At 41.5% G+C, this 17,306-nt stretch overlaps 1 protein-coding gene across 1 annotated transcript in view; it reads right to left on the minus strand.

Annotated features, from left to right (window-relative positions):
* vwa8 (von Willebrand factor A domain containing 8) overlaps positions 1–17,306 on the minus strand; it is a 73,574-nt gene extending 56,268 nt beyond the window's left edge. Inside the window, exons 1-14 of the mRNA XM_065961912.1 lie at positions 17,016–17,306; positions 14,246–14,323; positions 14,002–14,132; positions 13,648–13,758; positions 9,067–9,234; positions 6,546–6,710; positions 5,804–5,853; positions 5,602–5,710; positions 5,399–5,503; positions 5,165–5,293; positions 3,748–3,882; positions 3,560–3,637; positions 2,459–2,619; positions 2,173–2,286 (exon numbers count right to left, since the gene is read on the minus strand). Of these exons, the coding sequence (XP_065817984.1) occupies positions 2,173–2,286; positions 2,459–2,619; positions 3,560–3,637; positions 3,748–3,882; positions 5,165–5,293; positions 5,399–5,503; positions 5,602–5,710; positions 5,804–5,853; positions 6,546–6,710; positions 9,067–9,234; positions 13,648–13,758; positions 14,002–14,132; positions 14,246–14,323; positions 17,016–17,154 (1,673 nt within the window). The 5' untranslated portion in view covers positions 17,155–17,306. The remainder of the gene's footprint in view (positions 1–2,172; positions 2,287–2,458; positions 2,620–3,559; positions 3,638–3,747; positions 3,883–5,164; positions 5,294–5,398; positions 5,504–5,601; positions 5,711–5,803; positions 5,854–6,545; positions 6,711–9,066; positions 9,235–13,647; positions 13,759–14,001; positions 14,133–14,245; positions 14,324–17,015) is intronic.

A 17,306-nucleotide genomic window follows, 5' to 3' on the forward strand; every position in this document is an offset into this window, starting at 1 on the left:
CTGTTGGCTTCTTGACCTCTCCTGACACACCTTTTATGTTTTTGTTAATCTGATTTTGATGTTTTCTTATATGTGTGCTAATAAATAAATAAAATAAAATAAAATATATCAAACACTATTGGTTGAGTTTGTCTCTTGCTCTCCCTGCCTAGCCCTTTTTGGCCTTGTTACATAGTCAGTTTCATAAATTTGAATTAAGTATCAAAAACATGAAACAAAAGTGCATCCCTAATCCAAATGTGATAAAAATGTAAATGGTTACAGTGTCACTGCTGCTCTGCAGTCAGATGCGCAGCGTGTGGTTTCCATCTGTTGCCATGGGAAACATCATTATCTGTCAGGGAATTGAGAACAACATCCTTAATGTTTGAATTCCTTTCCTTAAGAAAAGTTAGCAGCATTCAGATGCCGGTCATTTCAAAGAGCTTTATAGGGGCATACTGCTGTGACTCAGTTTGTAGAGTCGGTCATCTGTCAACTGGAAGGTTTTGGGTTCGATCCCCAGCTCCTGCAGCCACATGTCTGATGTTTCCTTGGGCACTAAGTTACGCTCGCTGCTTCAGTGGCGGTATATGAATGCGTATGAATGGATTAGTTACCATTTAACAATTCCAAAAAGCATTTTGAATAACCTGGTCAAATGTTGGCATGGACATTAAGGTCAGAAAAGCAAGTGTGTGTGTGTGTGTGTGTGTGTGTGTGTGTGTGTGTGTGTGTGTGTGTGTGTGTGTGTGTCTCTTTTTCAGTGTAAGATGTAGCAGAGAGGTTTGCAGTGGGTAAAGCTGCTTTGACTGCAGCATGATGTAAATGAAGTATCCTGAGGAACAGGTCAGGATCCCTGCAGGAGCACACTTAAGACATGTCCCCTGCAGACCTCCTACCGGATAATTACAGATACACACAACTAATGAAGAGAAAAGGAGCCAACACATGGGCAGACTCACACATTCACATATACTGTGAATGCATGAATGTACAGTATATGTTGCCTAGCAACCTGCTGGTTCTTTCTCATCCATCGTCTATGTAGTCAAGTCTACACCTGCCAGGATTCTTCAATGTTTCACTTTGAATTAAGAGAAGACTGTAACCTGTACAGTTAGGAACAACAACACACACACACTTAACATCACAACACATGTCTTGTCTGAGCCACAGGAGTGGAGGAAGAGGAAGTGGGTTTATTTCAGCCCAGACGCCCCACCACAAACATCCTTCCTGCCTGTTTAGGTGGGATTTTAAGACATGGGAACATTAATGTGGACACACACACACACACACACACACACACACACACACACACACACACACACACACACACACACACACACACACACACACACACACACACACACACACACACACACACACACACACACACACACACACACACACACACACACACACACACACACACACACACACACACACACACACACACACACACACACACACACACACACACACACACACACACACACACACACACACACACACACACACCATTAGTCAAACACGGGGAGCAGTTAAGGTCAAGATGTACGACAGTCATCCACACAAACTGTAATAAGTCCAAGAAAAAAATGTAAAATGCTGTTTCAGAGTCTAAAAATCCTTTATACTCTTTTTTTATAAATGAACCTCCCCTTCAAGAACATTTTTAAAAGTCCACACGTCTGCAGACACTTATTTCAGTCTGAACACCTGGTTACTCTCTCACTGACAGCAGGCTCAGAATAAGTTAGATGATTTGAAAAGTCTCCATTTGTCTCTGTAGATACCCACAGAGCGCCAAATCAGCTGACTGTTATTTTAATTTCACTGCCACTCTGTCGTCTGAGTGAGCGAGACATAAAAGCTCCAAAAGACGTCAGCGTACATGTCCTAATGTCACTTTCTTCTCAAACATTGTTTTCATTTTTAACGTCTTCCTCTCCACTTTTTCCTCTCCTCTCAATGAGTGTTCTTCCTGTTTCAAAATGTTCTCATTGTTGTCTAAGAAAAGCCAGGACCAACATCACAACCGTCCTGTTTCCGTGTTTTACGCCGTTACTGATTCAGAAATTCGCTTGAAAAAACTTGCATAACCCATAACACTTGCTGTGTGTGTGTGTGTGTGTGTGTGTGTGTGTGTGTGTGTGTGTGTGTGTGTGTGTGTGTGTGTGTGTGTACCTCTCTTTTAGTTGTTCATCAGTGAACTGTAGTTGTTCCTTTAGCGTCTGGTATCTGTCCCACCTGAGCAGCCTGGTCCCATCGTACAGATCCAACTCCCTGTCATGCAGCAGCCTGGGAACCAAAACAAACTGGAATGAGCTACAAAAAAAAAAAGTGTGTTTCTGTGTGTGTGTGTGTGTGTGTGTGTTTGCCACATAAATACACATAGAAACAGATCATTCTTAAGAGAAAAACAGCATGCAAAAAGGGTGAAAATGCCGAAGTGTTTTTCTAACTGTAGTACCTGGACAGCACAGCCAGGGTGCCCAGGTTGACCCTGTGGATGCCGTCCAGAAGCAGCAGCTTTCCCTCGATGGCAGCAGTGACGAGCGGAGACGGTCTCCATGCTGTGTCTCCGTTAGGAAGCGTGTACCTCTGCTGCAGAAGGTCCCTCGCCGTCATGTCCTGGAGAGGAAATGGACAGGAAGTGATTAATTCTATGTGGATGGCAAATCGTAGATGGCTGTGGTTAGAAGTGAATGTAGACCAGTTTGGTGCATCTGCATAATCGTCTATACGGCGGGGAAAAGCAGGTATTCCTCCACGCCTTCGTATTACATTCTTGACTTAAGCAGAGTAATGCAGCTCATGTTTCATACCCTTAAGTTAGGACAACTGCTACTCTGACATACATGTCGAGATGATTAAGCTGTCGTGTTTTATTTTTTTCCCTTTAAGGATAGACACACAAAAAAAATTATTTATTTTTTATCCAATATAGCCTTACATGTTGCTTGGGTTTCCAAAAATGGGATTTTCAGAGAAGAAAAGAAGAATTTTCCGACAAAGGATTCTGCAATTCCCGCAGCACATGTTAACCTCCGACCCCACACCGCTAAGAATAGCAGCAGCATGATGCATTAAAACACCCGTTTCCTGCACCATCATCACCCGAATGACAGCATTCCTCAAAATCCCACGCACGCACGCACGCACGCACGCACGCACATGCTTTTTCTTCTAGTCAGTGTCAGTTTCTGGACCGGCAGGACTAATGGAAGACAGATGTGACTCTTTCAGGATTCTACATATTCTCACTCTGACCCACAACATTGTACCAACTTAAATTCCTGGCAGCTTATTCAGACATCTCCCCTGAAACTGCTGGAGAGCTGAATACAAGGACGAGATCTTTTATTTATCCCCTGAGGGGGGAACTCTGGCTCATCAGCGACACAAAGACAAAGTGGAGGAAGAGAAAGTTTCTCTAATGAAAGTTTCAATTGATGAAAAAAATCTCTCTTTCCACTGTTTGCTATTTGCTTGCCCCACCTCCCTATTTCAGGGACCGTATCCAATGAGAGCTCTTTGTCTGTGCTTACACATTATTTGATTATTTATTTACCTGGTAGAGCATGACGGGCTCAATGCTGTATCCAAGCATCTCAGCAAACTCTCTTGCAATCACTGACTTGCCACAGCCCTGAAAAAGTAGAATTAAAACGCCGTTAGCAGCAGATATCACTTTCAACATGTGAAGTTGCGTCGTGTGTGCGTCCTGTGTGCGCCGCGTGTGCGCCGCGTGTTGGCTACCTTGGCTCCGATCAGACAGATGTCCTTCGCCATGTGTGACTGCATCATCTCGGAGAGCAGCTGGGAGTGGCTCGGCGTGCTGATGAAGGTGGGGCTGCTGTTGGGCGGACGCAGCTCCTTGAGGCCCGCTGGGACCTGAAGTTTGAAGAAGACAGGAAGTAACCACAGTTTAACACCAGCTTCATTCTGTTTCTCCCGTTATAATAACCGCGAGTCGTAAACTTATCAGCGTCCAAAAACAATCCATAAGACATTGAATACCGCTCGTTAGAGGCCACAGGAAATATACATCCCTGCATAAAGATAACACAACTTCAGAGGAGTGACATCATCTGTTTGGCTGGATGAGCAGCTGAACTATTCTTAGAAGACTGCTCCCTCTGTTCTCCTGAACCCCACACACAGTGACTCATTCATAAACACGGAGAGTTTGTCAGTGAGAAAGGAGAATTAAAGACTGATAAAGTTGTTTCCTTCAAACAGCCGCAGAGTTGCATTCGCAGTATCAGTCAAAGATAAGACGGCCCAGCTAATGATACAATGTGCGTCTGTTGGTTGTGTGTGTGTGCCTTGCCTGCCCTGGGAAAACTCTGACTAATGTGTTACCACTTTCACTGTTTTTTTTCTTTTTTTGTTTTTCTTTCATAAAACGTGCTTCCTAGTTCAGGATTTGTTTGAAGCTTCACATCCCACTCGTAGAACAGACAGATAATCTGCTCTGGTAAAGTACGAACAGCGCACAGGATTCTTAAGCAGCTTTACTTCTCTGCTCTTATTCCTTCTAGTCATCTCTTCTGCGGTCACTCAGAATACTTCAATCTGCTCACTCTTTCACTTACATTCATACATTTGTTTTCAGAGTGTCTGTGCTCGACCTTAAATTCTCGATGGAGGTTCAGCAACAAAACATTGCAGGTAAATAGCTTGGCTCTCTTTGCATCCTTCGGTCCACTCTTCCCTCTCCTCAACATTTCTCTTTTGAAATGGATTTGACAAGTGCCATTTTGTTTTGAATGGTCTGCTTTAATACACAATTTAAATCCCCAACAAAAAGCTAGATGTATCCTGTGGAGTTCTTTACTTTTAATCACCCTTGTTGCAATTTTTTTTAAGCACGTGTGTTTAAACGAGTCACAACAAACCAGTGTGCACACGCACTTGCTTTGGAACAAATCCCTGCCAGTTGAGTCCTCATCACAGTCATAGACATTTTGGAAAGACGAAGACAGAGGCAAAGGATACAGCAACATGAATGCTCACAATGCAGGATTTAAAACGACTTAATAAACCATTAAATAAGTCATCTTTAACAGCAGCTTGCAGCAGGAGCAGCGCTTTACTTCCTAAAAGCCCAAACCCACAGTCAGAATGAATCACCCCTGCACCATGCAGCAGTTTAAGTTTAGTCTGGTGTTACCTGGAAGGTGATGTCTTTGTCTGACATACGTAGTGTCACATCTGCATGGCCCTCTACATCCGTTGTCTTGGATACGCTCAAGATGGCGCTGGCTGCTGCCTGACGATGACCATCCAAGAGCTCAAACCTCTGAGAAAGAGAAGCACTGAATGACTGTAGGCCAAAATAAACATCTCACCTTATGCTCACACTATGTCAAGTATGCACAAATAAAGAAATGACCTCTTGACTTACGCTGAGCACTCCCTCCACAGCCGTGCGTCCCTCCTTGCCCAGGATGCTGCTGTATGGGTAAAGTCTGTTGACGAGCTGCTGGGAGGACAGCATGGGGAAGGAGTTCTGCAACAACACAGAAAAGGGATGCATTTGATTGTAGAATTAACGGAGCATTCAGTCTTTTTAATTTATTTTAAACCTGGACTTTCCTCTATTCTTACCAGCACGTGGAGGGCAGGAATCAGGTTGTCCACCGGGAAGTCAGGCAGGCCGAGGCTGGAGGATTCCAGGGAGCACAGAGTAGTGGCAAGAGACAGCAGCTGGGACACCCTGGATCACAGAACAGATTATTAAAACGTCGAATCACTGCTGTAGAGTACCGACCGGACAAATAAGATGGACTTCATGATAACTTGAATGTACCTTTCTGCAGCGATGTTTGGTCCTGCTGAGTACAACAGCTCCAACATGTCCTGAAAAGAAAAGACCAACATGATGAGACCTGAAGTACGGAAGCCCTACGAGGACATGTTTCCTTACATTTAACCTTACTCCATTTCTCTGTGTTAAGGATTCATCTCTCTCAATTTTCTCAAGATATCAATTTATTCATCTCCTAATCCTGGGATAAAGAGTTACTTCCTTGAGATCTGGAGAAAACCAGATAAAAAACAGAGTTTTTATCTGAGATAATGAGATACATGAACTGAAATTCATTCATTATAACAAAATGTATTGACGCTTGTCCTCTTAGGGCTTCCGTACTGTAGGGCAAAGCAAGCAGATCTTTTCGAGAGGCCTCTTGCTACTAACAATAGTTACATTACAATGAATCTGTAAAATATGAATAGTTGAATCTCTTTATTGAGAGAAAAAGGGGCAGCTATGTGCATCTTTAATCTTTGGCTTGTTGTTCTATTTTTATTTAACATTTCATAACTCACAAGCTACAATATAAAGATCCAGTTATGTCTTAATGATCTTGTGAACATGGTCTGGAAATCTGCTCCATTCTCTCCACATCAGATCAGATTTTTCCGGTTCATGAAAATCTGAGTTAGATCATCTCCAGTTTTCCCTGAGTCTTTTTCTCTACTAACAGCGTGATCTTTTGGTTGCAGGACATTTTTCCGTGTTAGATAATGGGAGTTATTTCTGGTCTGACCTTGAATGGAAGGTAATAGATGTCTCTGGCCTGGAAGCGTGAGCGGAGAGGAGGATCCAACGGGTTGCCCTTGTATTTGGGGACAGGAAGACCGAGAGCGATGACCCGAAAGTCCTCGCTCACACGGACGATCTTCCAGCTGTCCAGCTCCTCTTTGGTGTGATCCTGCAATGCATTCAGGTATTCAACACTCGGACAATATCCTGTATCTATAACTGGACACATACGGTATGCAATATGTATGCAAGAGAATTCAGTTACACAGTTAGACCCTGAATGTCACACAGTATTTATGGCACCAGCACTAGAGCTACTCTTAAACATGAGATGACGATTCTCTATATTTTAGAAATAAGACACACAGGTACAGGTTTTGTTTTTTTATTAAAGATATATTTTTGGGCTTTTTTGGGCCTTTTTTAATTTTTAATTTTAAATGGAGGGATAGGGCAGAGAAACATGCGACATGCGAGAAAGGAGCCACAGTGGGGACCCGAACCTGGGCCGCCCGCTTGGAGGACCATAGCCGCGCGCACTAACCACTGCAACACCAGCGGCGATACATCTTGTAGAAATGCCAAAAAAATATATATATATTAATATATAAGGATTGGCCGTGTATAGCCCTGCACTGGAAGGAAGAGAAACCACCTACGTCTTGTGGCGGCCCTCTGGCCTGTTGGGTTGGGCCTTCTCATTGGTGTTGCAGGTTCATGTACTTGGAAGGCGGAGCTTCCCAATCAGCCTGACTGAGAGCACCTGGGCCTGACGCTCACAGTCACTATAAAAGCTGCTACCTCAGTCTGCTCAGTGAGACTCTCTGCATGCACCTTCTCTGGTTACTTCATATTTCTTTTCCATCCAACACATGCATGATACCCTTTTCACACACCCACTAACCTACACTACTGACATCCAAACCTCATCTCTTTCTTAATCTAATTTACGTTTTTGTAAACAAATCGGCATAAATAAGTGTTATTTTGGCGTCTCTTGCCAGAGCCTTTGAGCCGGTCATGACAGTCTAAAAGAGTTGGAAAAATGAATTAGCATCATGCATATCAAATAAAACAATTTTTTTGAACGCTTTTTGAGACAGAACCTGCAAGTTAGCATTCCATTGTGACACATATAACTTACGTACTGACTCTGTTTGTATACAGTCCGATGTCGGGCCCATACTCTTTTGCTTAAGTTCTATCATTTAGTTAGTTGGGATATTTTTTGGTTCATTTTTTGTCTATTTCCTTTTCATGTACTTATCTGACAGGCACTCGTGCTGTAGAGGTCGAGGTTTTAGGCCTTAAGGGGGAGGGAGGCTGATTGGTTTTATGGGTTATGCGTCACAAAAATTCCCGAGTTTTTCAAGCGAATTTCTGAATCAGTTACGGCCTAAAACATGGAAACAGGACGGTTGTGATGTTGGTCCTGGCTTTTCTTAGACAACAATGAGAACATTTTGAAACAGGAAGAACACTCATCGAGAGGAGGAGAGGAAAAAGTGGAGAAGAAGACGTTAAAAATGAAAACAGTGTTTGAGAAGAAAGTGACATTGTACGCTGACGTCTTTTGGAGGTTTTACGTCTCGCTCACTCAGACGACAGAGTGGCAGTAAAGAACAAGTAGACAAATGGACTCTTTTCATATCATCTAACTTATTCTGAGCCTGCTGTCAGTGAGAGAGTAACCAGGTATTTGACTTTTAAAAAAAGTGTCTGCAGACGTGTGGAGTTTTAAAAATGTTCTTGGAGGGGAAGTTTATTTATAAAAAAAGAGTATAAAGGATTTTTAGACTCTGAAACACTGACGCAGCGTTTTACATTGTTTTCTTGGACTTATTATAGTTTGTGTGGATGACTGTCGTACATCTTGACCTTAACTGCTCCCCGTGTTTGACTAATGAAGTGTGTGTGCGTATGTGTGTACGTCCACATTAATGTTCCCATGTAAACAACAAAAAGCGTGCAGATTTACAGGAGAGAAGTTAATCACCTTCAGCTGAGTTTCTTCATCATCATGATGATTCAAAACCAAATCAGAGGACTGGATTGCAACACAACTCAAACAGTGTTTGTTTTTTTTCAAAAACATGTTACATATTATGTCTCTAAAATTATTAAAAAAAGGTGCAAACAAATTCATCTGTAGGCAAGTAAAAATCCTGTTTTTGTCAGTGGAGTGTTGTTGCTTGAAGAGATGTATCAGCTTCTTCTTTCTTTACTGCATGACTCTTGTACAGAAAAGTCTGTAAGTGCAAGGATTCCTATTTTAGTAATAATAATTATGAAGGACAGGGGTGATGTGGTCATGGTTAATAACATAGACACCTGAGGCTATTAGTTTTAGTGTTTGTTCTTTGATAGATGTTTGCTAATAGAAGCTGTATGATGGCTGATGCATTAGTCACTAAAGCCCCCAAATAAGGACAATAACCCGTTTTTAAAATACCAGATCTGCTTTATAGACCCTGTGAATCCTCATGGCTGTTTGACTTTTATGTGAGTGCATGTGCTGCTCTGACCTGCAGCAGTTTGTCATATCTTTCTGACGACATCAGGAAGCGCCCGTCCTCCAGCTGCATCTCTCTGTTCTCCAGCAGGTTGTTGAGGACGGGCAGGACGTTTCTCTCTGCCTTCTCTAAACCCTCCAGGACCAGGACTCGACCTTGCGTTGCTGCCCGTACAGCACACTGAGGACAAACACAAATAATAAGATGAGACCATTCAGTGAATTCCATCAATATTCTGCTCGAATTAGAACTGAAGAAGAGGGATGTTGGTGACATGGAGTCGCTCATTTTTAAATGCAATCACTTCAACCTGTGGTCAAAACCTGCTGCTCGGTCAACCTGGTCGACCTCAGACCCTGTGTAACGGTTAATAGTGCTAAAAGCATTTAAAGAAAGAGCAATCTCATGTGCAGCAGTTCTTAACGTCCCATGTTAAAGTGAGAAAAGGAGCCTTCAGTGAAGCCTTTCCCGAGGATGTCCTCACCGTATTGTGGTCGGATCGTCCGCCAAACTTTCCAAAACCAAACTTCAAAACCGTCTCAGCTGTTTTAAGAAGGCCTATTTTCTACCACCAAATGTGAGGGGAAAAAACGGAGCTGCTTTTGGTTCCATTTAAAAAGCATGTGTGTGTGTGTGTGTGTTTGTACAAGACGCACATTTCGGCAGGGCTCAAAAAGCACATCTGACGTCAAGAGGCAGGAAACTTTAGCTGTCTGGTCGCACCACAGAGCAAGTGGCCATATAATTAGGTTAACATGTAAATACGAGGCAGGCTGTGTGGGAAGCAGAGCCATAAAACTATAGTGAGGAACAGATGCTCTATATTTAAACTCTGGATCCATTTTCGGCACCAACGCTGTAATCAGATAATTGTTAGAAATGTAAGTGACGCAGGATGGCGAGAGAGACGGGGCAAGCACAGACGGACCTTGTTTTCTGACTGACACTAACTGATCCAAAGAAAGAACATCCAACAGATACTCAGAAGCTTTTAGCAAATATGAAGCGGTAAGGCTGGAACAAACAAACAAACAAGAGTACTGAGAAGATAAGGGGGCATGACGTGAGTGGGGAGAGATTTCAAGTGATGCATAAAAACCGCCCTGTGCTCGAGCTGCAATAGTCTGTGGCCTGCATTGTTGTGTTAGCGTGCTAATGTTAGCACGCTTTGGTTTCACATTGCACATAAATTGACACAGAATGACCGTGATCTAAAAACACTTGGCATCCAAACAATCAGTGAGTATGTTCTTCTTTTTTTCTCAAGTCCTTGACTATTGACAGCTTTTATACCAAGCCCGTCCCGTCCATGTTTACATGATGTAAACACGGCTTTCAGGCACTCTGACCTCTCAAGTAACACCTGATTTGACCAATTACTTGACCCCTGGAGCGCGACCTGGTACTGCCCTATGAGCCGATCTCCCACAGGGATCAGCATTGGGATGGGAGCTGGGTGTTCTGAACACTAGAATCAAAAGCTGGTTCAATCCAAATATTAAAAATATATAGTTGAACTTGCTGCAGAGGCTACCTCGCTGACTACCTATAGGTTTCACATGGAGGTTACAAGCTTTGTATCACTATAACTGAGTCTTACTTGCAGGGTGAGTTACAGTTACTCTACATTACATAAGAGCCAGATAACTGGAGAGAGGTGACTGTTAAGATGTCACAGACAGAACAAGAATGCAATCAATTCCATGTGACTCCATCTTTCCTTGGAATTTGTCGGGTGGGGTGATGCTGGGACTGAAAGAGGGGAGGGGAGGAAAGAGTCAGCACAGGGACCGACACGTTGGGTCTGAATATAGGCTGCAAATCAGCACATGGCCCTGAGGAATACTTGGATGTTCTAGTTAGCACACAAACACACACACACACACACACACACACACACACACACACACACACACACACACACACACACACACACACACACACACACACACACACACACACACACACACACACACACACACACACACACACACACACACACACACACACACACACACACACACACACACACACACACACACACACACACACACACACACCTCCTACGATACCAAACTATTCTCAAAAAGAAAAGCTCGCTAATTTACACCCACACATCTCCAAACCCTCAACACAAAATCAGTGTTAGATAATGAGTGTAAAGTGTACTAATACACACTAATGGCACCCACGGGAACGTATTAATACACACTGAAATTAAGAACAAGTTATTATCCAAAACACCAACTCCTACTGCCGCACATGCCAACCGCACACAGGCACACTTCCTGCTGCCCACATTTCATGAGATGGCTATGACATTTGAGAATGACCAGAAATAAAAAAGTCCCTTAAACCTATTGGTGCCATCAATAAAAGATGTATTAATTAAACATCATAAATGTGACTCAAGCGTCTTTAAAGTCCACTCTACGACAAACACACATCATATATTAAAGACAGGGTTGGTCATTTTAGAAAACTAGCATGATTTTAAAAGTAGCATTCCCTCAGTGCTCCGTCTCCGTCTTTCTGTCAGGACCTAAAGACAATTTCAACCAAAATCTTAAAAAGTGGATCTGGAGAAAATTACCAACCCTGCCCTTTAATTTTCTGCTTTTAGCGAGACAATAACACCTGTGCTCATCGTGATGGTGAAAGTGGTGAAACGGTTTAGCCTCGGGGAGTTGAAATGGTTTTCTCCCCTGAGCAGTTACGTTGCTGTTTCATCATCATGGGACGATAGACAGGAAACAAGTCATAATTCAGAGACAGCTTCCAAGACTGCCATTGTTTCATTTACTCACTGTTTTGCTCACATTATTTGCTGTAGCATTTTATCTTGTGACCTTTAGCAGCTGTTGAACACCCTCATTACAAAAATCTGCAAGAGATGAACAAACATGAAGCATCAGGAGGACGGCGGCCCCGATGCTAACGATGAGCTTACTGAGAGATAAATCCTCCAAGCCACAGAAAAAAAAAGCAGGAGTGCTTTTTCAGTGCATTAACTTCTGAATGATTATCTGCGAGTTCCTCTTTAATGTAGAAAAGATTTGTGAGTTTGAAGGATAATTGTGCTGAGAATAAAAACCTGAAAAAATCTTCACCCTGTTGCCATGGAGTTTATTTTTAAACGGTTATGCAATCTATGTATTATTTTTTTTTTAACCATGGATGAAGCCATGTGCTAATTAGCTGTGGATAACGACATGACTGAGTAAATGTTAATTAGCAGGCAGTTCGAGGTGCTGGCTCCTCGAAGCTTACTGACAGGGTTTAATGATCGAGCTTATGTGGGGTTTATTTTTTTTTTAGTTATTTCCATAATTGTTTTTCTGTACCAGTGAGAAAGGAATGGAGATGAATGAAGAACAGAAAGTTCTCCAGAGAGAAACCTGCCTGGGTAATGAGGAACTGCTGGTCTCCATGGTTACTTAACTTACAAATGCAATAGTGTGGGGGAGTATGTTTGCATGAGGCTCAATCGATTAAACGCTGGCATAGAGAGGAACAGAAGGGAGGGTGTGAACGAGGTTCTGTTAAAGTGTATTTAAAGGTCTTCAGACATTCAGAGTAGAGAAGTTAAGGAACACTTCGTTTTTGTTTTGTTCCAACTTCCCGAAAGACACAATACAAAATATCACCTGGAGATCTCGTTTGAGTTGGAAATGGTTATTTGTCTCTGTAGACGTTTTCACATCTGCACTCTTGAAAATATCTAGATCACTTCTCACAGCAGGAGACTATCCCTATCAGCCAGAGGCTGAAATGAGGGATTCAACTGATGCCAGAATCAGATAAGTTAAGCTGCATATCCTGCAAAGCTGCTCTTCAGGTTTCACAGACAGACAACATCGTCAGAAAAACGGGAAAGTGGGACAAAGGTGCAGACCCATGGGTGTCTTAAAGTTATCCAAGAAGGATAACCACAAAAATGGCAAGCGCTAGATTTGGAGGGGGGGGGGATGAAATAGTATAGAGCCAAAACACCCTTTTAACTAATGCACCGAAAATTATTAACTAAACCACTGACTCGAAACTAAATAGTCCGGGAGACCCAGAAACAATTCACAGTAAAAGTAAAAGTAAAAGCTGCCAGGGAGGCCTTAAAACTCTACACAAAAGGCTGGGGTATATCAACTACCCAGCACCCCAAGTTATTTTAGCAATAGACACAAATACACAGAAAGTTATTTGTTTGCGTTTATGAACACACAGACAACAAGAGACACCACAGGGAGAACCTCTCACTACCTCTGAAGGTGAGATAATGAGTCAGCAGAGCACTGGATTCCAGGAGTATATATAAGCTCCCCACACCTGGCTTTAATCAAGGCCAATCAGCCACAAACACACCTGACTCTGCACTGAGGTGATTCATTCACCAACCCCAGTGAGAAGCCAGAGAGTGTGTCCTTACACAACATGAAGGTCATCACAAGGAGGAGATGGGATCATTAAGCATTCCAGTGTTACTCTGTCCTATTTGAAACCTGTTTCACATCAACTTGGGTTCATATCTAACCCTGCCTATTACAAAAATAGTGAATCCAAAGAAAAGCTATGAGCATCACATGTGTGTCGAGTTACCTGGTCAATGTAGAAGGCCGTCCCTGAGCGGATCTCTCTCCTCTGTTTCAGGTCGGTCTCGGTGGTGTCCCGGGACAGAGCCACATATTCTACCTCCCGTTTGGTCAACTCCTGCTCGACAACAAGGGAGACACTTGGATTTAAAAAGCAGTGCTCCAGATACTCATGGAAAAGTTCCCTCTAGAGCAGGGGATGTCAAACATACTGAAGGATAAATTCAAGTCTGTTGGTTTGTCTCGATTAACTAGTTAAAGCTGACAAAACGTGTAGTTGAGTCTATCACAGACTTAGGAATACTTCTGAACAGGTTTTTTTACATGCCATCCTTTCACTATCATCTGTGTGTGAACTTACGAGGTACTGCATGGCTATGGATCGTCTCAGGGGTCCTGGTGGACCAATGAGGAACACATCCTGTCCCAAAAGATCCTTCTGCATAATCCATCTCAGGTGCTGGGCTACTGTCTGCGGCAGGGAGTCTGAAACTAGGAAACCAATAAACAATTCAGTTCCAGTAACTTTCTGATGTACTTCCTCTTACGTCCTGGTGAAATATATTTTGTACAAACATTTTCACATTCATAGAAAACATACATACTGTGTTTGACAGGAACAAGCTCTGGGTTCTTGGGTGTCTTGAGCTTGTAAGAGATTTCTCCGATCTTCACTGTGTCACCTGCAACAATCAGGACACATGAAAAGGTCTCTAAAGATAAGAAGTGTTATCCTCAAAGCAGGCAGCTGGTTATCTAACTTTTATTGGCTTTAGATATTGGAGACATTCGACACAGTAACAATATTAAAAATACAGGTGTCAAAGAATCACCTCTGGAAAGATTTTGCCAAAATGAAAAGACAGAAATAGGCATATGAATTGTATCTTTTTATTTACATACTTTATTAATCCCTGAGCGAAATACTGAGAGACATGCTTCTCACACACACACACACACACACATAGGCCTGAATCACACACATGCACAAACAGGACCTGTGGACATGCATTCATGGAGAAATGTCAGAGTGGGGATGCTACACACCGCTAACCAGGGAGCGCAGTTTGGGGTTCTGTAACTTGCTCAGGGGCATCTCTGCAGAGTTGTTTTCTATGTTTTTATGAAATATCTTTGAATCAGAGAGTCCCATGCATGTATTACCTCATTTCTTTTTCTTTTTTTTTTTTGGAAGGTTCTATGAAGATTAAAGATAGGATAGGATAGGATAGTAGTACTTTGTTGATCCCCAGAGGGGAAATTCAAGTAAGGTCATACCAAATACAAATTAAACAGAATAGATTAGATAAGATAAATAAAAATAGGGGGTATATACAAGTACAAAATGAATGATGACGTTAATTATGCAGGGAATTGAGACAGTATGTGCAGGGAATGGCAAGATAAAGTGACAAGTGATGATTAAAGTGACTTGGTATGATAAATAGCAGCAAGTAATGTAAACAGCAGAGAAGAGAGGCAGTGTTGTACCACAGTAATGCAGAGTGCAGTTATATAATATAATGTAGTATAATGTAATATACTATAGTGCAATATGAACAATATAGTGTAATATAATGAAATGTAATATAACATATACTAATATAATAAAATATATATAATAAAAATGTACAGTATATATATTGATGCTAAACAATAATAATAATGATACAATAATACAATGTTAGTAATGATAATAATAATAATGAAACAGGTCATGTGGGTAGTGTTTAATGGGGATGAAGCTTTGTGTCAAGGACTGACTGTTATTGTTGTCAATCCAGATAAGTTGATGGTTTTGGCCTCACAGGGTTAAACTCACACTCTGTAGCACCACATGGCCAACACAACCATTACAAGTGTTACAAGCAGGGAATACATTAGCTCCTGTTCATAGCACAGGTGAAGGTGGCTGTGAGAGTAAAAAATAGAGTCCAGCTGCTGTCTGTTTTGTTAAATCAATAAATATCACCTTTATAAAACAATTCCCAAGTTAATAAACACTTATTTTATAACATGCTTTTATTATGAAACTTTTGGTATGATTGTATGTGAGTCTAAAGTGTGTGAACAATTTTATGTCACTTGAGCCTTTAACCAAAGGTCATTTTCTGTCACTATGTGAAAGACAATAAAGTTTTTTGAATGTTGACTTTTAAGAATGGTCAGAGAGGTTGTATGATAAATGCTCGATTTCTGTCGTTAAGTCTTACTGGTTTAGTTTTTCCACGTTCTAGTTGTCAAACTTAGATCTCAGAAGGAGCAGTCAAAGAAAAAAAAAAAAAAGAAATGTTAATAACCCTGCCACACTGACAGGCGAGCAAAGAAGCTTCATTTGCATGTCCGGCTTCTTCAAAAGTCAAAATGTCTCCTGTCAAAACGACCTGCAGGCATATCTTGTTTTGTTAAGCTGTGACCGTTTCTTAAGCAAACAAAGTTGGCCACCTAAGTCACATTTTAGTGACACAATTAAACATTGAATTTTTGTTTAATATATGAAACATGACAATATTATAAATATAAGGGGGGGGGGGGGGGGGGGGGAATGAAGTGGTGAAACTTCTCGCTGCAACAAAGACGTGAAAAGTGGGAAACGTGATAAAACCGTCTGTTGTGCAACATATGTTGTTAGTTTGTCACACTATAAATACATGGATGAAATAACTGAAAGACGGGGTAAATTCAAATGATGTCCAACTAATAATTCTTGTCTTTAATTTAGAATAGAATAGAATTACTTTTTAATTACACACAATGTGAGTAAAAAACACAATGTTAGCAATCTAAACACAATACAATATTAAATACAAAGTAAATAAGTACTAAAAAATATCAAAAATAAGAATGAATGTGAATATATACAACCAGGATTTAACTAAGCATTGCAAGCTTAACTAATTTAAGAGTTTTAACTCACTCCTCCAATGGTTCAAACTGGGATTACTTTTTTTTCCACCTAAAGTTAAGATAGTTAAATCCTACTGTTTTGGACATCCTCTTAGTTTCAATTGTTTAACAGAAAATACCAAATTGTTTGTCCTTCACTGTCAAAGGTCTCCCGTGTTCACTGAGGATTACCTGGATGACTTTAACCTTTCACCTAGTTTCTTCAATATTCCTAGAAAGTGACCTAAACACGGTTAATTGTAAATTATTCAGACTCTTATCATCTAGTTGGGTCGAATTAGCTGGTGAGTAACTAATAATCATGCTGTAATAATCTGCAGCAGCTGTAACCTAGCAACCGCTGTCATTAAGTCGAGCTGGCTAATAACTTATCAGTCAACTACACAAATGTTACGTTTTGTTGTTGTTGTTGTTTTCAGAGATTAGGAGTAACTATAAGAATCATAAGGTGATGTATGTTTAGTTTACCTGAAGATGTGTTGAGTAGTTTGACCTCATGTGTTCTCCACATCCAGCCGTCTCTCCCCAGGACGGCGCCCAGAATGTTCCGCACTCTCCGGGCAGCAACGGCCGCTGCTGGGCCGCTACATAAAATCTGTGGGTGCATATTTATTAAACTAAACTAAAAACTACTTCCGTCCAAAAACATAATGTAGAATAAAGTCCACCGGCATCACAGTAAGAAACGTGCTGAGCTGTGTGGCCTTATTCCCATTTCATAACATCTGTCAGCTCATCTTGCCTGGAGCGGAAGATAAT

This window comes from Labrus bergylta, chromosome 13, assembly GCF_963930695.1.
Source record: "Labrus bergylta chromosome 13, fLabBer1.1, whole genome shotgun sequence".
NCBI classification, from domain to species: Eukaryota; Metazoa; Chordata; class Actinopteri; order Labriformes; family Labridae; genus Labrus; species Labrus bergylta.